Below are 21,234 nucleotides of genomic sequence, written 5' to 3' on the forward strand. Positions count from 1 at the left end.
ACTATGAAAATGCAGATCTATTGTAAGAAGCTAAATGGTTGCAGCTACCATCTGGTACACTTGCAACTGGTAATCTAATGAGCTCACACCTGCTCAAAGGAGTAGTTCATTAATTCTCTAGTGCCTATAGGAAAAATATATTTGTCAACCACTATGGGGATTGAGGTCAATTTGTAATCAAGCTGAACTGAAGTGGTGAATTAGCAGTGTTAGGAAAGATGAAATGTTTCTGCTTGTTCACTAACTCACACTGGCAAGATTTTTCAATCCCCACCCACAAGAACAATCCAGTCAAAACTGCTGTACTCCGAAACTACCATTCCCATCCCTCACCAGTTGTAATATCCTGAGCTCCTGCACGTCACTTCTTAAAGCTCATGTTCCATTGAGCTCCAGAACTCCAATCTCAACAGAACAATTTCACTTGCATTAGCTGGGACAATAGATCAATGAAAACTTAGTCCATGCAGTGAAACAGATGTACTCTAACAAGAGATGGGCTTCATATTGTTCCTGGTAAAGTTGCAGCACCTCAAATAATAGTCTCTGGGACATTAGTTATTTTGCCCTGTTTATCGTCGGGTAAGTGGATATCCATCATCTGCATGCACGTTTCACAAATCCCTGCTAAAATTGGGGACAACTCACAAAGGCTCCATCAATCAGTGTTGGATGTTATTCTACTGTGTTGGACAAATCTATCAGCCAGGAAATGAGGGCACCCCACGGTTTAATTTTCAAGTGCGTTGGGCATCAAATAGCTGCCAAAGCTCGGGCTTTCAGAGAGACATTAGTGAAGGAATGACCCAATTAGTTAAATAAGTAATTGAATATTGAGAGGGGAATGTCATATTTGATTTAAATTAAGAATAACTGAAATGCCATTAAAAGCTTTATGTAGTATATATTAAGGTTTTAATTTACATAGCAATACATTGTGGATTTTAATAGTGCTCTAGATGTTGGAGGTAATTGCACAGGCTACAGCTTGCCACAGATTTGTGCTATTTTCCTTCTCTTTCCCCCCCCCTCCCCCCCCCCCACCAAGAAATATGTGCTCCATATTGACAAACTAGTATCCTAGCTGGTAGTCAAAGCAGATGAATGGTCTGAGTGATCTTCTCTTAATGACTTATTTATATTGTCTTTTTATGTAGGCCAGAAATTTGCAGCAAACAAGGGCATTTTTTTAAGAAGTGTATTGTACACAAAGGCAGTGAATGGACCCCTATTGCATTTGAAAATAAGGTACAAGTTTGCACAAACTAAGTTCTCTTGTCAGTAATTGTCACGACTGAGTCAAGTAAATACTGTTGTTCAAAATAGAGGCACTTCGAGAGGATGGAAAATGGACGGGTAAAATCTATCATCACTGAGGAATCAAGCAATAGTTATGAATTAAGTAAGCTCCAGAGTAGAACTTGGGGCCCATTAACCTGCTGACTCAGGGGAAACTAAACCACGGACAGAAATCTCAAAATGAAAACCCAGTTTGCCTGCTGAATAAGTTACGACCTTCCCAGAAGGTGGCAAAGTAAGAGTAATTTAATTTGTGATAGAGTTAGTATCACTCACCTGATTTGGAAGGTTCTGAGTTTGAGTCCCACTTTGGTGCTGTGCACCTGTATTGAGACTGACGTTCTGGAGCGAGCTGTATTAAAGTTTGGAGAACTGAGGATGTTGACTTTCAGTAAAATCTTAAACGAGCTGCATTTTCACTGTTTTGTATCAAAACGTGGCGATAGAATGAACATCTCTCAGCCAACCAACTAATGATCTGGTTCTGGTCATTATTACAATTATTTTTGTGGAAGCTTATTGGCCTCCTGCCACATTTTCTAAACCCTGCTTGCAAATATTTTAATGTAGTATTTTGAACAGTTTGATATTTTATCAATCTATTTTAAATTTCCCACCCTCCAATTTTTGTCACCCATGACACTGGAATAAATGGACTCCATGCCCTGCTTTCCTTCTGTGAAATGGTTACTGTACATTCTAATTACAGTATAATCATTTGAGGCTGAGCTCTTGGTTGAAATTTAGAACAGCCTCAAAGTAAATCTAGGCTAAAACAACACCAGTCAGTCGAGAATAGTTAGTGTGGGGTTTTTTTGGTGTCCTACTTTGTGTATGCAAATTTTGCTCAAGGCTTTTTAAAATAGCAAGTTAAAGACTTTCTTCCCTCGTGCACAGAACAGACTGCTACAGCTTTCCACTCAATTTTGTTAAAGTTGGTAAGTGGTGTTTTTTTTTTTTTTTGAAAACTCATCCAAAATCAGGCATCATTTACATCTGTTTCAATCCAATTAATGGTTAGTTCTGGCTGAAATAATCCATTGCAAAGTTCGCTAGGTGCCTGGGCACAATTCAGCTCAACCTGCTGTCAGTATCTTTTAGTGATGATCGCAAGGAAACCTGGAGATAAGAAAACTAGCTGTGTAAGAACCATTGCCCACGATTCTGGGGTGGTCCATTCACTGTCTTTGTGTCCTATACAGTTCTGAGTTGCAACCACTGAATCCAGTGGACTCGGCTGAACCATTAATTAGTTTAACAAAAGTTTATTTTGGCACTGAAACAAAAACCATTCAGGTTCTTGATTTAGGCAGGCAGCAATATTCTAAATGTTCAGATCTGACATTTCCATTTTTAAGAGGAAATCAATCAGCAAAGTGCCACACCCCTGCCTACTTTGCATTTCCCAGCCCAACCAAGATGAATGCAGCAGCATTGTTCAGTGATGTAGTATTTAAGATGCCAGTAACTAGAGCTTAAATTCCACACTGGCTCTTATGGAACTCAAATTAATTTTGAAATATGAAATTTAAGAGCTTTTTAAAGTCAGCTGCTTATCTAATTGCCTGCTGCCATGTGAATGCAGAGCTCCTGCACTGTGGCTGACATTTACATTACCCTTGGAGTGATCTGGTCTCTTTTCCAAACAATTTATGCCTAGATCAAAGTAACTGTTGTGCACGAGCAAAAAGCACTGCCCACACCCCCAAAAAACAAAGGACCTACCTCCTAGTGTGGCTGGAGCAGTGGCTTAATGTGGCACTTACCATTTTTGAGTTTGTAAAAATTCTTCCCTCATCAAGTTGAAACCCCCACCTGGACTGCAGTAGGGCAAGGAAGCAACTCCTCACCACCTTCAAGGGCAATTACAAAGAATGCTTTGGCAGCAATACAGATCCTCGAGACACAGCAAGAACGAGCCTCTCAAAGATGCTCCGAGTGCAGGTAAAATACCACATTCAGTGCAGCTCACAGCTCCAAGGTTAGAAAACCCAAACAAAAGATTTGGCGGAGAATTCATTACCAGCAAGTTGGGGATTTGATGCATGTTGACAATTATGGGGTGTTGAAATGAGGAGGAACTACAACCATGTGCAGGATAGAGAACCTGAAAGCAATTAAGGAACTACACAAAACATTGTTTCTCTTGTCCTTTATTTAACCATACCCCTAGCCTGGGTATTAAAAAAAACTTTCCAAAATAGTTGCAGACCAAAAACTACAAAAAACACCAGTTAAATTTTTTTGTGACTCATTTCCAATGCTCTAAAATAAGTCATTTACAACAAAAAAAGGTAGTTGAAACACCTCAACCACTTCAAGTATCAAGAAACACAGGTCAGAGCACTAGTTTCATCAAAATTCTGCACTCTATTGCCAATTTTGCTATTTGAATTCTCATCAAGAGGTTCTCTGGTAATTAATTTGGTGGAACCTCTGTTCCAACACAAAATTCAATGTTATTTTCTGTGAATGAACCCTCACACCCAAAGTTCCAGGCAGTTTTCTGGAGATGAAATGACACCAGGCCCAGTAGTGTCAGGATGCTTGCTGGCAGTGGTTGTATTCATTCATCATTGCATTAAACTGACAAGCAGGATATTTTCACCACGGATGAAGAGCTGTTTCAGATGTCTTTGGGAAACGTGCTGATAATCCACCTTGGGCCTGGATTTTGTTTTCTTTTTTGGTTTCTCCTTTGTGTGGGAGCCAGTCTCTAAGCCTGGTGGTTCGGTATTGCTCTTCCGCTTATCACAACCTCCAGCTTTGCTCTGCAGTGACGGATTTGCGGTATTTGAGCTTTCTTGAACAGGCTCTACATTGACCACACAGTTCAGTCTTTTGCTACTGTCCAGCCCCACTCCCCTGCCGGTAAACGTCTGGGTTTGAGAGTCCCTTGGGTCTGCCATATTGCAAACGAGTTTCTCATCTTTGGATTCTTCCTGCAGCTTGATCCGATCAAAAAGCTGCAGGTAAATCAAACAAATCTACAAATCATCTCATGACCTTTAAGTAACACCAAATAATAAAATGGAGCATAGGTTAGATCAAGAGCAGGCAGGAGTCAGTGAGTTGCAGACAAAGTGGGAATAAGAGTTTGACCCAAAAGTCCTTCTCATTTAAAAGTAGAACATTGCCGTTTAAACTATGGAGACAGTTCAGGGATCAAAGAGGAAGGAACTTGAAACAAAATGCTGAAGAAATTAGACCACTTACCCTGCCAACAGTTAGTATTGGTTCATTGTAAAATGCCTTGCCAAGGATAGGTTTCCTGAAAGCCTCATCCACGTCAACAAGTGCCTGAAACAGCGATGGAAGAGAGAACAATGTGGCATTTGTATATTCCTTGATTGTAAAACACCCTTTGATTTTATTGTTTGAGCAGCAGGATGGAGGTTAAGTCCTGTTACAACATTAACACAAGAAATCTTTGGAGCTGATAAGCACAGCCCAAAGTGCAAGATGGTAAGGAAGGACACTCTGATAGGCCACTTAAACCTTTTTTAAAAACCTTCTGTCCAAGAGTCTATTTACCAAGCTGAACTTCAAGCAGCCAATCCACTGAGCACCAATTAGTTCACAACAGACACTTCCTGTGATGAAGAGACCAGTTTCTGCCAATCAAATTTGTTTTGAGACAGAATTCCTTCCAAAATCTCCCTCCCCCCCCCCCCCCCCTGTCTCCTGCTGTACAGTGTTTAACATCATGTGCCCCTTGTACTTATCTATACACTGATCCCACGTATCCACATTAGACCCATAGCTTTCTCTCCTTTGATGGTCATGTTTGTCCAAATGCCTCTTAAATAAGGCGTCTGCCCATACCATTACAGGCAGCATATTCTACAGTCTAACCACCCAGTGTATGGAAAACCTCTGAAACTCCTCCCTCTTGGCTTGGACACCTTACCTTGTCCCACTTAAATCCATGCAATAAAACCTGGAATTTAAACCACTGATCCCTAATGAGAAGGAAGGTTGCTGTCCATAACCTTGCTCTTGTACATTACCAGACTCCTGCTGACTGCTTATGGGGTAACTTGGAATGGGTGACCTTACCAATTCTCCCATGCCCCATTAACAGCACCTCTGAGCTCAGTTGCTGGAACCCGCAGATAAACTGGCCTGAACATGGCCAGGAGGTCCTGCCAAAAGTGTGAAGGCCCCTCTAAAGGAAATGAAGGTGAAACAAGAAAGCCTGTAGACACTGATTGTAGTAAATGCACAAAATTGCTGGAGAAACTCAAGTCTCGGGCTTGTGCCCTTTGTTAAATATAAGCAAAAAGCAGGCAGACACCTAAATAAAAAGTTAGGGTGAGGAGGGAAGAAGGACAGGTCATCAAACAAAAGGCCAGCAGTGGACTTGCATAGGAGGGTAGGAGAATAAAGCTGAGAAATATCAGGGGAGGGGGTAGCAGTTACGAGACAGAAGCCAGATTGAGCTGGAGGAATAGAGATACAGTAATAGGGAATGAGAGACAGAGGGTGGGGAGCCTATCGGAAAAGTTGATATCAATGACATCCGCTTGGAGGGTGCCCGGATGGAATATGTTGTGCTGTTCCATCAATTTGCGGGTGGCCCCAGCCGAACAGTGCACGAGGCATGTCGGCATGGAAATGGGGCAACGAGTTATAAGGGTTGCCGATGCGATATTTCTGTCACCGCAGTGGACAGGTGCCCATCGAAGCAATCTCCTAGTCGGGGTCCAGTTCCCCTAAAATAGAGAACACACCAGGTGCAATGGATGCAGCAGATAACCCCACAGAAGGGAAAACATCTGTGAATACAACAGCTCAGACTTGACCCTTGTACAAATTGAATTGGTTAAAGGAACCAATAGCAAATATTACCATGTTCCAGAACTTGTCAAATGCCACCAGAAATCCCGAGCAGACACCCCGCAATCCTTTGAAAGTCCGAATGTGGACGCTGATCTTTATTCTGTCCTGCACACAACGATGCAGTTCGCCCAGAGGACTGCCTTCATGAACTGAATGGAAAAAAACACATCTGGTGTGAACCACAGCAAAAAGTGACCACGATGTAAAATTTAAAACATGCTCCCACTGGAAGTCACTAGGAAGACACTTCATCATATTAGCAGTTTTCACATCAAAGGGGAGCAATGACTCCACTTTGTCCCAGTGAAATTCCCAGGAATTCAGGACCTCCCAGGTACTTCATACCATGGTTTAAATTCCAGGGAATTTGCCCTCCCTGGCAATTTAGGGAGGTGCCATCCCCAACTGATGATGTTACACAAGTTCATTCTCCGTCTGCCCGTTGCGCCCCCCACCATGCTTCAGCACATCATGATGGTGGCACGGTGCAGGATGAATGGCCGATTTCATTTCCCCATAATCCCTTATGCAGCTGGAACCACTCTGGTATTACCGCTGCGTGCGGGATTATGATTAATGAGGACGGCCATTCATCCCACATTGTGCTGCCAGCTGTTGTCAGACAGTAAGTATCTTTCAATTTTAATCACTTAGGTGATGCAGCATGAAAGCACTGACGTCACGAAGCTTCCCTGTTTGGCCAATTGGTGCTACACACCGCAGGGAGAGGGTAGTCCAAGGCTATGACCGTACCTACGAGATAGGGCCGTGGACCTGCTTAAAATTCCCAGGCCAACCTTTTCACACCATGGGTTCCCGGCAATCTCCATTTATCAATGCAGTGAGAAAAGGCCCACTGTGAAGAAGCGTTGGTTAATAAATCCTGTGGGCGCTGCAGTTCCTCTCCAGCAATTCTGTGTATTTACTTTCACTATTCCACTTATTTTAACTACTTGCAAATGTCAATCTTACAGTTAATGAACAAATCCAATATAGATCCCATTGGTTGATCCGTGCAGACATAAAAGGTTTTGGGCCTGCAATTAGCCAATTTGTGTCAGTTCCACTGATCGAGTTGCAAGTACAACCACAATATTCCTCCTCAGAGAAAAATACAATAAACACAAAAAAATCCACTGATCTCCATCACTCAAAACAGATCTGGGCTCATCAACAGTTCATCTCTGCTTGTATACCTCAAGCTGAGACTTATCCAACAGAAGTCTGCTAACCTTACTTTTTAAGGAAAGAGTTCCCCAACAGTTTCTTAAGCATTCATAGTCTTCAGATTTATACAACCTGTACCACCACCATGGATCTTCAGCTGAAAACCGTTCTTGCTTTGACGTTGGCAGTTTCAGTACAAACCTGCCATCTGATCCAACAGCCAAACTTATTTGTTGTGTGTGCTTGGATACACTCATCGGAACCAGGCCACCCGGGGTGAAATACTTCTGCTGCCTTTAAGATTTACGATTCAAAAGAATCATTATTTTTTTGGCTCATTTTTCATAAAGTACAGGGAGGTAATACAGCCCATCATTTACACTTTCCTGATTTAATCATCAGGCCTAATCTCCCAACCAAGAAACCCCAAAGAGTCACCATGAGAAATGCAAACACCACACAGACAACAACCAGAGGTCAGGCTCAAACCCAGGACCTTGGAACTGTGAAGCCACACCACTACAGTAGTAAAGCACACGTCAGCACGCACCATGGTTGAAGTAAAAACACAACGCTGGAGAATCTCAGCAGGTCAAACAGTGTAGATTATATAGCAAAGATAAAGATTAATATTTCCTGATCTCCCTCTCTTCCTTATCCCTCTGGCTGGTTTGACCTGCTGAGTTTCTCCAGCATTATGTTTTTACTAACAGCACTACAATGGTGAGTTTCATGGGCTGATTTGTGATCAAACTATTTTGATGAAGCTTTGACACATTAAATTTGTCTAAAACTCAGAGTTTTGTGTCCAACAGTAATATCCTAAATAATGGGGAGAACATCTCTCAGAACTGCACAGATCATCCAAATTATTTTTAGGGTCTCACAGCCAGTTACAAAGATGTACTGGGATCTAGAATTACTGTTTTCAATGACAACATGAAAGGTTAAGGAGATGGGAATAAACTACTAAAGCTAGGATGCCATCTCTCGCCCTTCTACCTCATACCTTTTGCTGACCAATAGCGAAACAGCCCTGCAGCTGGTCATGGGGGTGTCCATGGCCCACACAATAACACTCTCCTGGATGGAGGAGGCAAGCTGCTCCTACAGGGAAACAGAAAGCAAAGGTCAAGGCGTCGAGATCAAGACATCTCCCATTCACACACTTGGCTCTTTTATACGGAGATCCTACTAAATAAGCATGACAACGAACCCGTATTTAAAGTGTGCAATTTTATACAGTTTACTCTGGTAGCTCGATCCAGATACAGACTACTCTCTGAGTGAAAAAATTACCTCTCAGGTCCTTCTTTCCTTTCTCAGCTAAAAATCTATGCCCTCTAGATCTAGAATCCTCTTTCCTGGGGAAAAAAAAACTTTATCCATGTCCCTCATAATTTATGAACCTCAAAGATCACCCTGCAGCCTACTTTGATCTGGGGAATAAATACTTCCTGCAACTCAATCCCTCCACTCCTAGCAACATTCAAGTGAATCTCTTCCACATCTCTTTCTATTTATTGATGCTCTTTCTACAGCTGGGCAACAAGAATTGCATATAGTACATGTGGACTCATCAACATCTTGTACAGCTCTATGATAAGGTACCAACTTCTGTCAACTTGGAGACAAGAGCATGGGATAGAAAAGTTATGAAGCCACCAAAGGCTGTCCCATCAGTGGTGAAAGTGTGGAGTGAGGCCTTTTACCCTCCCCTCATCATTACCTAACTTTTGGTTTTCAAAATCTTTCAATCCAAAGTTAACAATGTGATAGTACAGGATACTATCACCAATGTATATATTTACATATAGCGATAGTGATTGGCTGAGAGCCGTAGCCACACCCACTGGCAGGTCATAAAGGGCTGCTCCTAACCAGACCCAGGTCAGTCTGGACTGGTCGACCTCGATGTAATAAGCTCCATTCTTTTGCTAATAAAAGCCTTGGTTTGAGTCAACAAGTCGACGCGCTACAAACAACTAGGCCAGAGACCATTGCCATTTGCCAAAAAGCTCCAAACCTCCAATGCCTAACAGCAAAGCATTTACTTCAGAAAAGCTCAAGCTTTTAGCCAATGGCCTCACCCTAGCCCTGGTGTCTGCACCAGCAGGATGAGACAATCCGCAAATTGGAATAACACCACCTCATCTGGGCACCCTCCCAACAGGATGGCATTAACATCAACCTCTCTGGCTTCTATTACCACCACCACCCCCCCAGGCAACTCGGAAGAGTCTCCTTTCCTCTAGCTCTGTCTCTCTCTTACCCTTTCCCAGAGCCAAAAATAACACCCCCCCAATCAATTCTCATCTTTCCAGTCTTATCATAACACCTTTTGTCTGTTGGTCTGTACTCCTCCCTCCCACCCCCGCCATTCTTCCCTTTTCATGTCTTTCAACACAAATGCCTGTCTTTTTCATACCTTGTGGAAAGGCTCCAGCCCAAAATGTCAGTAATACATCTTTACCTCCTATTGCTGCTGCGACATCTGCTGAGATCCCCCCCAGAATTTCTGTGCTTTGTCTGCACGAGCAGAAACAAGCATTCTATCTAATGCAGTGAAAGATAAAAGTCTGCAGATGCTGTGATTGTAGTAAAAACACAGAAATGCTGAAGGACCCAGGCAGTCTCACAGTGTCCATAGGAGGTAAAGGAGGTATATTACTGACATTTCAGGCCTGAGCCCTTCTTCAAGGAATAAGCAAAGAACAGGAAGACGAGCTGGGGGAAGGAGTCCAGACCAACAGAAGATTGGATATAAGAGGAAAGATGAGACCAAGGAAAGAGAATTTTAACTGGAAATTTACCGGGACAGGGTCCAATGGAAAAGTAACATTGTCTGAACGCTGGCGTCAAATGACGTCAGTTCACACCGGGGACTGACCACCTCTACCCCTACTCATATCCCTGGTGTTTGCTGACGCTGGCATGCTAATAAAAACCAGTGGAAAAGGGACAGCAGAAAATCACCCATTTCCAGTTGAAGGTAGAAAACTCCAATTCCCAGGGATGAGTTATGTTCAGTGGAAAAGCAATTAATATCCAGTTAAGGGTGGCCCAGTGGAAATGGCACAAAAGGCTTCCTATCCCGGGACACTGCACAGCCAATTAACTGGGATGCCAGCGGAAAAGGGTCTACAGCTGGGGGAAGGAAACATGGAGAAGAAGAGGGTGGGGGGGGAGGTTTTAACGGAAGGTGGAGGTCGATGTTAATGTCATCCAGTTAAAGATGGAAGATGAGGTGGTGTTCCTCCAATTTGCAGGTGGTCTCAGTCTGGCAGTGCATGAGACCATGGACAGACATGCCAGCAAAAGAATGGGATGGGGAATTGAACTGGGAGAACCACTCTATGGCAGTGAACAGAGCCGAGACGCTCAACAAAGCAATCTCCGAGTTTGCGCCCAGTCTCTTCGATGGAGAAGAGACCACAACAGGAGCACCAGTTGCTGTTGATGACCCTGCAGATTCACAAGTCTTGCTTCACTTGGAAGGACTGCTTGGGACCCTGAATGGTGGTGAGGGAGGACATGTGGACGCAGGTGAAACATCTCCTGCAGTCACAGGGATATTCTCAATCTAATACCGACTTCCCTCAGTAATTGAAAATTAAATCATTCCATAATCAAAATTAGCTGCTCATAACCTAACATCTTCAAACCCTGGTAGTATTTGGATAACACACTGCGCACACCCTCCAAGAACAATTCACCTCACCTGAAATATGGATCCAACATCTGCAGCATAACTCTATATTTGAAAGACTGGAAAACACTGATAAAGAATAACAGCTCTTCATCCTTGACGTGATTTTGGAAGATGTCCATGGCATTTTAATGTTTTATGCACATGGACACCCATTCACAACAGCACCCCTCTAGCCCTCTTCCTAACTGCAAATGCTCTTTGCACTTCTACTGCTTCAAACTTTGCATTAACTTTGTGCTTCAGAAAGATTCTGCAAATGCAGAGACAATGAACCAACATCAGGACAATGTCTTTGACCACCAAGCATATCATTACAGTGGTCAGGACACTTTATCCACTAGCTTGACATCAGAAACCCAAAACAGGAAGCCCTTGCCAGTTCCACTACAGCAAGATATTGCCAGGAAGGCTGAGAAAACACTTGAAGGATGCTGCAGTCTTCTTTCATTGAGTCAGGGGGACAACTGGGAAAGCAATAGACATTTCCAATATCTTTGAAGGGAGCATGGAAATGATGAAGGAAACTGCAGAAGTGCCAAACCTTCCTAACATTGCACACACCCTGCCCTCTGAAGCCCTCATGCAGGAACCATGTTAGCCTCAGCAGCCACCTCACAACTGGAAAGGAAGCAACACCTCCTCAATCACAGGCTGCTTCTGCTACTCTTTCATCCTTCAGGGTCCACATTTTACTCTGTTGAAATCCATTTGCAATTATATCCATTCACACAATCATCAACTTAATACCACTTGTGTTGTCCACCTTTGTGTCATCTGCAAAATGAGATGAGATAGAAACCCACGTATCCAATTCCTATATAAATCTGATAAATGACCTTTCACGAATATTGTCACGTGCAGCCAATGTGATACCTATAATCCCCACTCTGTCCCTTGTTCTCATTTGATTTCTGAGCTACTTCAATTGCATGATATTCAACTCTGCTTAACACACACTAATGGGAGATCCTATCAAAAGCCCTTCTCCAAATCCATACAAGTAACACTCAGAGAACCTCGCCAACTGTTTCCAAAGATTCACTTGGGTTTAATCGGACATGGCCTGCCCTTTGTTCTGTGCAAATGTTCAACACGTTCAGACATTAATTAAAACAAATGTGCAGCTAACAGATTTCCCCACTTTCTCCCTCTTACATTTCTTAAACAGTGGGATGTTAAGTGCAACTTTCCAACATTTTAAGAACTCCAAATATTATAGTTATGGCTCTTTCAATGTTCTCAATTATTGTTTTAAAGGCTAGGAAGTGATAATGGAGAATTTGTCACTCTTGTACTTTTGTCATTTTACAAGTCCCTCAACCTGATTTAGGAGTTTTTTGCGTGGGTGTTTATGGGTCCTTCGTGTCATTTCCCTCCCCTGTAGAAAGAATGGATACAGTACAACATTCAAGATATCCCTTTGACCTTCACACATCCCCTCACCACTCTCCTTCATGCTTGAAGAATTGCAAAACTTGTGTTGCTTTTGAGAGATCTTGTAAACCTATCTTTATCCTCCGTTTCTGCAGCTGTGTCTTTTCTCTGATTGGAGTACAGACTAGTTCAGTTTCACATTAAACTTGTTTTGGAAGACCTCCCTCTGGTCTCCAGCAATAATAAACAGCCCAATTTAAAATGTATTTTTCTCTGCAAATTACAGAAAGTCAGTATTGCCCAAATCTGGAGTCTTGATACTTGTTTTAAACACTCTTCTCTTTTTGGCTTGGCTTCGTGGACGAAGATTTATGGAGGGGTAATGTCCACGTCAGCTGCAGGCTCGTTTGTGGCTGACAAGTCCGATGCGGGACAGGCAGACACGGTTGCAGCGGTTGCAAGGGAAAGTTGGTTGGTTGGGGTTGGGTTTTTCTTCCTTTGTCTTTTGTCAGTGAGGTGGGCTCTGCGGTCTTCTTCAAAGGAGGTTGCTGCCCGCCGAACTGTGAGGCGCCAAGATGCATGGTTTGAGGCGATATCAGCCCACTGGCGGTGGTCAATGTGGCAGGCACCAAGAGATTTCTTTAGGCAGTCCTTGTACCTCTTCTTTGGTGCACCTCTGTCACGGTGGCCAGTGGAGAGCTCGCCATATAACACGATCTTGGGAAGGCGATGGTCCTCCATTCTGGAGACCTGACCTACCCAGCGCAGTTGGATCTTCAGCAGCGTGGATTCGATGCTGTCGGCCTCTGCCATCTCGAGTACTTCGATGTTAGGGATGAAGTCGCTCCAATGAATGTTGAGGATGGAGCGGAGACAACGCTGGTGGAAGCGTTCTAGGAGCCGTAGGTGATGCCAGTAAAGGACCCATGATACGGAGCCGAACAGGAGTGTGGGTATGACAACGGCTCTGTATACGCTAATCTTTGTGAGGTTTTTCAGTTGGTTCTTTTTCCAGACTCTTTTGTGTAGTCTTCCAAAGGCGCTATTTGCCTTGGCGAGTCTGTTGTCTATCTCGTCATCGATCTTTGCATCCGATGAAATGGTACAGCCGAGATAGGTAAACTGGTTGACCGTTTTGAGTTCTGTGTGCCCGATGGAGATGTTGTGGGGGGCTGGTAGTCATGGTGGGGAGCTGGCTGATGGAGGACCTCAGTTTTCTTCAGGCTGACTTCCAGGCCAAACATTTTGGCAGTTTCCGCAAAACAGGACGTCAAGCGCTGAAGAGCTGGCTCTGAATGGGCAACTAAAGCGGCATCATTATCAATATACATTGTAAAAAGAAGCAGCTCCAACACCAAAGAGTAGTTCACGGACAAGTTGCTCTTGAGTCTTGATGTGAGCTTGCAGGCACCTTAACCTCATCATCATTACACAACAAAAATGATCAGCCAGTCCAAGACTGTAAACTAAATCTGGCAAGTTATTCATCATTAAATCTCGTATGACCAGTCCTTTTGGCTGAATCCAGGAAATATTGATTAAGACAGTAAACATTCCTGCACACACTCCAGATATATATTACTTTTCACAAATAAGTTCATTCACAAGAATATTTTGCATGTATGTATTTTACAATTTCACTCAAGGTTCCAGTGACCTTTTACACAACCCCACAAAGAATCTCTATTCCTTTCCCATTTCTTTTATTGAACTCTGCTTGCTGTAGCCTTCTCATCAATGACACTCAAAGCACAGAAACAGGTCCTTCACTCCATCCTGTCCATCTATACTAGCTATTTAAAAACACTTGGTCCTTCACCATGGCAATTCATGTGCTCCACCAAATACTTAAATATGAATCTCTACCACCACCACCCTCAAGCTGTGTATTCCAAACATCCTCTGGGTGAAGAGATTCTTCTTTATATCCCCTCTAAACCTATTTTCCTTAACTTAAACCCAATGCTTCTGGTTACTGACTCTACTGTGTGGAATGGTTTCCTGTCTAGCCCATCTTCACTGTAATTCTGTGCACATGTATTAGGTCCCATTCACCATTCCACTCCAAAGAAAACAAACCCAGCCTCTCTGGTCTTTCCCTATCCCTGGAAATATCCTGGTGAATCTCTTCTGGACAAAAGTAATCACTTGCTTTCTGATGTATGGTCTCTAAAACTAATCATAATATTCCGTATGTGGCCTCGCTGATGTTTTATAAAGCCGTATGGTAACTTTCCTGCTCCTGCATCCAATGCCTCAACTAATAAAGCCTAATATCCATATGCTCCTTTCCTGCCCTACATTCACTGGAAACTTTAATTTGTTGACCAATTCCTCAATACTCGCAGAGCCCATACATTTATGTATAATTCTGAACTCATTAGGATTAAATCCCACCTGCATACTCTGGCCAATATACCATCTGATCAATATCTTTCCGTAACCCGATACCATCCTCCACCATACTCTGGTGGACCTTCCCATGTTAGTCTACAAGTTTGATCTGCTTGGGCCTCTCCCAACAGCTGCAAGCTTCCCACATGGCTATACCCAGGGGTTGGCCAGCTGCTAGACAAAGAATGCCACAAATAAGGATTTGAAGGTCGTGTTAATGAGAACAGTGTGGAATACAGGGCAACATGGCACAGTACAGGATCTTCTGCAACAATGTTGTGCTGACCTATGTAAACCTGCTCCAATCTAACCCTTCCCTCCCTCACACCCATAATCTTCTGTTTTTCTTACATGCATGTGTCCAAGTGTCTTTTGAATGTTCCTATTGCACTAGCCTCCACCATTACCCCCAGCAATACACTCTAGGCACCAACCATTCTCTGTGTAAAAAAAAATCTTACCCCTGACATCTCACCTAAACATTCCACCACTTGCCTTAGACTGATGTCCTGGGAAAAAGGTGCTGGCTGTCTGCCCTATCTAAGCCCCTCATAATCTTATACACCTGTAGGAGCCCGCAATTGCGGAGATCAGGCCGACACATGGCACGGCAGCAGACGCGGACAGAGATCGCTAAAGCGACTCCCAGGACGTCGAACCGGTGGAGGTAGAAACTGGGGCAGCATCAGACCAACAGCCCTAAAATGGCATTGGTCAAGCTGCCCAGCTAACTCAGAAGAAACAGGCTGGGGAAGAAGGGCATTCATATGCATGGACTTTCTTGCCCACCATTGTTATTCATATGGCTGACTCAATCAAAAACTGCGGGGAAATTGAACAGTACAAAAGCAGCCTTTCCAGCCCTAATAGAGGAGTGAGCTTAACCTGCCACACTCTGTGCGTGTGTGTGTGTGTGTGTGTGTGTGTGTGTGTGTGTGTGTGTGTGTGTGTAGCGGTCACTACACACCTCTATTAAAATCACCCCTCATCGTCGCTCCAGAGACAAAAGCCCCAGCACTGTCAACTTTGCTTCATACATGTCCTCCAAATCTAGGCAACATTCTGGATATCCCATTAAATAAGCCATCCTGCTGATGAATTGCCAATGAAGACAGCCCAAAGCATTCATGTTCAGCAATAGGCTATCATCTGCTAAATGTAAACAAGGTACAAACGAAACGTCAGCAGGTGGCAGTCCACGCACCTATGTAGCAGTAAAAGGGTGAGTATGGCTACAGTCAGTACTATTTTGCACGACTACATGCCAGCAAACGTCCCCAAGTTGTTCTTTCCACCTACATACCACCTTAAGCAATCCCTTACTAATCAAAGGGAATATTTAAAGTGGTGTGAGTAGAAAGAAAAAAGTTGAGAACCACTAATCTACAGGAAATGCTGCCATTGGAGAGCAGCAGCAATCGTCAAGGATCCACACCACAAAAATGGCAGTACAGGGTGGTGAAGAAGGTATGCTTGCCTTTGTTGTTCAGGGTATTGAGTATAAAAGCAGGAATGCCATGTTACAGCTATAGAAGACATTGGATAGACCACATTTGGAGTATTGTGTGTAGTTTTGGTCACTCAGATGTGGAAAGGTATCATTAAGCTGGAAAGGGTACAGAAAAAAATTCAGGAGAATGTTGCCGGGACAGGTCAGTTTGAATTGCAAGAACGTGATAAAGAGGATGGGACTTTCTCTCTGGATAGGGGAATCTAAAAAGAGAGGACATGGATTTAATGCCATAGGAGAAAGATTTAAAAGGGACATGAGGGAGCCTTTCTTCACAGAGTGGTGGGTACATGGAACAAGATCCCAGTGGATGTGGTAGAAATGGCGACAATTGCAATATTCTGTAGATATTTAGGCAGATACATGGATAGGAAAGGTTTAGAGAAATTTGGACCAAAACACAACTGTATTAGCTTGGCCAGTATGGATAAATTGGGCAAAAGCGCCTGTTCTACACTGTTGAACCCTATAATTCAATGTTGTCAGTGATTTCAAAATAATCTTTGGAAATTTTATTATTTATGTTCCACAATTTTGCTATTCTCATGTGGGTTCAGAGGTGGCTCATTATCTATCTGAAATTCAATTTTCTATTATATTGTACAGGATTTGATATTCGCAATATTAGCAATATAATTAGGGAATGACAGCTTTATGAAAAATTGCATTTGATATAAATGAAGGTTTCATGTCATTTAATTAGAGATACACTGCAACTCAACAGAAAGATGGACAGCATATTATGATTACAATTGTAAATATTCTATAATCTTTTCAAGGCAAAGCATTCTCTGGAGGATACAACGCATCTGGAGGATACGTCTAAATTCTCCCCTCCAAGCTTCCAGGGTCATGATGCTAGGTAAACACATCTTTCTGTAATTAACACCCTTCTCCCTCTCCACAGAAATTTTAATTAAAATATGACAAGATTACATGGCACAAATGGTTGCAAATTGTATATTACAATGTATGACAAAGTGTAAATGAATTATATATTTGCCTCCCTATTTAAAGAGCCCCAGCTCCCCTTCAGTTCATTTTAACAAAATACAATAATATGGTAATTATCAAAATTAATATGACAAGGTAAGGATTTTGATATGAGTGAAGGATTGGTACAAGGACACATTCAACATGACCCACCAGGGCAGAAGGAAACAGAGAAGTCAGGAACACCCCATGAACCTGCTCGCTGTTGAATATGATCATGGCCAACCTGATTTTGGCATCACCTGCATTTATTTTCCTACTGCATCCTCAACCCTGGGGAACGATTTAAAAGGGACATAAGGGAGACTTTCTTCACATAGAGTGGTGGGTATGTGAAACAAGATGGCAAAGAAAGTGGTGGAATTGAGGACCCTGGATTCTATCCCAGTCAAAAAAAAACTCCTGCATTAGATATTCTGGGATGCAACTTTTATAATTATTTGGATAGAATCCAAAGATTTATGATCCTCCAAAAGAAGAAATTCCTGGACTCTACCTGAAATGGCGAAGCAGCTCTCAATGACAGGAGTAGGGGCAAAGGTAGGCCCTGGCGCCTTGAAATCAGTTGTTCTGGGCAGATGGGGCTCGTTAACAACGATTGGTAACTAGTCTTGAAAGGGAAAACTCCAATTTCAAACCTCCGCTGCCTTGTGGCCATGTCCGCTCATGGGAAAGGCTTTAGGAGTAAACCCCGAGGAAAATTCCAGAGTCGGAGACCTAGAGGCAGCTAACTGCTGTACCCAGCGCTGGCATGGCATCAAACTGTTTCGACTTTTGTCGTTCCTCTGGCCCTGTCATTGGCGTGGAGAGGGGGTCCCACTGCATGGGCAACAGACAGATCTCCATATCAACTCTGCCCTGACTTGCGTCCTGGAGAAGCCACTCCAGCTTTGCTTTAGTCAATGTAACTACTATGGCAGAGCCTGCTGTTCCAGGATTGGCCTCAATGACCACAGTTAATGCTGCTCAACAAACCAGTGGCTATTGGAGGTGCAGTACCCATGGTCGACCACGACTGAGGTAGGCCACAGAGGCGCACGCGCACACACACACACTTGAAATAGTTATTCCCTTTATTCTGAAACCCCATACACGATTTCTAGATTCTCACCTTACCCATCCTCACACCAACTACCCTGTCAAACGCACTCAGAATCCAATTTTTTTCAGTGGAATTTACATATCGGGTGCACCAGATCCAGTAAATGACCCCTGCAGTTTCACAGGTGAAGTGTTGCTTCACTTGGATGGACTGTTTGGGGCCCTGAATAGAGAGGAGGTATAGGCACATTTCTTGCAGTCACAGGCGCAGCTACCAAAGGGGTGATAGGTTCCTATCGAAAGCAGAGAGGAGAAGATGTGTCTGGTGGTGGGATCACATCGTAGGTGGAGGATGATATGTTGAATGCGAAGATGAGGACAAGGGGGATCCTGTCCTTATTATGTCTCGGGGCGGAAAAGGCCATGGCAGATGTATGGGAAATAGAGATGTGAGTGAGGACTGAGTTAATACAATAAGTTAATAACATGAATGTTTGCCCTGTGACGCTGCTGCAAAACACTGAATTTTGTGACTTGTTCATGACAATAAATTCAGATTCTAATTCTATTAGCAGTAGAGGGGGAGCCACCTTATTTGAGGAGGATATCCTGGATGTTCTAGAATGGGAGACCTCCTTTGAGGAAGACCTGACCTCAAGACCTATCAACTGAAGCAAGTTACTGGAATTGATGTGCAAATTGTTTAAAAAAAAGCTCAAAGTTTCAGAACTTTCAAGGAGAGGTGAGAGTTAAGAATGCACATTGAGTGAAGGGATTTTAAAAAAACAAGAGGGCAAAATAAAAGGACTGAATCTGGCAACTTAGGACTATAGTAGTAGTGTTAAGACTGAACCTCTCCCTTCCCAATTTTGTCAAGTCACCCAGACACATAACTACACCCCATCATCACCATTAACGTGACTTTAAGCCGCCTTTAGGTGCACGGATGCAGATAATGCGCCGGCAGACGCGGCTGGGCGAGTGGAGCTGGGAGGTTCAGGTGGCCGCGGAGAAGACACTTTTCTGTCACCTGAACCTCCCAGCTGAAGGAGAGCCACGTCCGAGCGAACGCCGGCTCCTGTGGGGCTGTGGTCCCACTGCTTCTTTCAGGTGCCACGGAAGATCATACACCTCCAGGAGGAGGGTTAGGTATGTGCTCCTTCTGGCCGGGTTCTCCACTTTCAGATGGCCACCCGGCAGCTGCATTGGGGTAGAATAGGCAGCTTTACAGTCAGATATTCTGGTCACCTGAAAGCGATCTCACTGCTGGACGCCGCGATCATGCTTTTTGCTGCAGTCTCTTGCGTCCACCTACGCCGGTCCAACCCTCAGCGAATTAGGCATTGGTGAAGCTGTGCCGTTCCCATCTCGATTCCTGTACCGTTCAGTCACGTTCTATGCTAAGAATGCGCCTGAAGAAGCAAAAGCAGCTCTTTAAATTGGCATTCAGGTGGCTGCATTTAAAGTACAACGCTGGCCACCTGAAGGACTCGGCTGCACAGGGATGTGGCTCCGATCACACTCCGGCTCCTGCCCAGGGTCAGCTTTAACATCCACTTTCAGCCAGCTGCATTCAGGGGGCTGGGGGAGCCACTGAGTTGAGCTGATTATCCCTCGCCTCAGGAGCACCTCCTGCACATTCAAGTGGCCTCAACATGCGGGGCAAATGGCCACCTGAAAGTGCCTTTAGACACAACCGATGATGGCGGTAGCACTGCCTTTGGGAAAGGGGATTCCAAAAATGCATTGCCATTACTCTTCCCTCGTTTTACTGCCCCCCCCCCCCCAATCCGGCGACGTGGCCCGGGCCTTAAACGTCCCCCCCCCCCCCCCCCCCACCACCCCACCCAGACTCTGACCGACGAGCCGTGTTCCCGGCCTTTGACTCACGGCTCATCCGCGTTATCACGTTCTTAGGGACGCGGTCCCTCCGGCGGGGCCGCGGCTTCTCCTCGCCGCTCGGCTGGGCCACCATCAGCTTTCGGAGGCGCTCGATCCTTTCGTGGTCCGGGCCGGCCGGCGGTGCGCGGCGGCTGCGGCTGCGGCCTTGGGCCGAGCCCGGGGCCCGGGGCCGCCGCCGCAGGAACGACTCGTACTCGGCCACGTTGTTGAAGGTGCGCACGTCGGGGAAGGGCAGCGGCGGAGGCTGCGGGCTGTACAGCGCCAAGTACGGGTCGAAGCGCGGCGAGCCGACGTCCAGCGGGCCGCCCTCCACCGCCTCGGACTCCGATCCTTTCTCGGGCCCAGACTTCGCCATCTTTCAACACCGCGCTGAATCCTGGGTAACCGGCCACTGCCGAAATGGAACACTTGCTGGTCCACCATCTTTAACCTGCAGGCGCTCAGCATTGTGGGAAGTTTACATTTTCCGTCCAGTTATTAAAAAGGCCCGAAACGTTGGCGGGTTCTCTTTTCACATGGGCTCTCTCACTTGCTGGGTTTGGCCGATGTACGATTAGCCTTAGTCAATCTACACATCAAATACCAAGTCTTTTTTTTAAAAGGCCAATATTTTTCTAAAAATTCCCAGATGGGATTATAGTAAAAGACGGGGAGTTTACTCTTGCACAGGAATATGGTCACAGTCTCAATTAACTGAGACATTTCGGAGGAGAAAAGTGGACGAATCTTCAGACCAGATGTGCTAAAGTCTGTGGATGCTTAAGCTGTTGGATTTGTGGAAAGCAGAAAGCAGGCTCCATTGCACTGTTCGAACATGCTTATTCCACCCCTCCCTTCCCACATTCTTCAGGTCTGATGCCCTTGAACAAGCACCAGCATCCTTGTCCGCAGTCAACGGGAACCAAGCTTCATGTTCTGGTACCGTCCCTCAGTCTCAAGCCTGAGGCGGACTACTCTTCCATTGGCACAGCAGGTGTACCACTCAAGGACAGTAAGCAAA

The 21,234-nt window shown here is 44.5% G+C and overlaps 1 protein-coding gene across 1 annotated transcript; it reads right to left on the reverse strand.

Annotated features, from left to right (window-relative positions):
• Window positions 1-3,436: 3,436 nt before the first annotated feature.
• lsm11 (LSM11, U7 small nuclear RNA associated) lies at window positions 3,437-20,668 on the reverse strand. Its single transcript, XM_069899038.1, has 4 exons — window positions 20,223-20,668; window positions 6,151-6,290; window positions 4,516-4,599; window positions 3,437-4,265 (listed from the first exon to the last, which is right to left on the reverse strand). Exons 1-4 carry the CDS (start codon window positions 20,587-20,589, stop codon window positions 3,873-3,875), a joined length of 984 nt encoding a protein of 327 aa, XP_069755139.1. The 5' UTR covers window positions 20,590-20,668; the 3' UTR covers window positions 3,437-3,872.
• Window positions 20,669-21,234: the final 566 nt, after the last annotated feature.

The sequence above is a fragment of the Narcine bancroftii genome, chromosome 9, assembly GCF_036971445.1.
Source record: "Narcine bancroftii isolate sNarBan1 chromosome 9, sNarBan1.hap1, whole genome shotgun sequence".
In the NCBI taxonomy this organism is placed as follows: Eukaryota; Metazoa; Chordata; class Chondrichthyes; order Torpediniformes; family Narcinidae; genus Narcine; species Narcine bancroftii.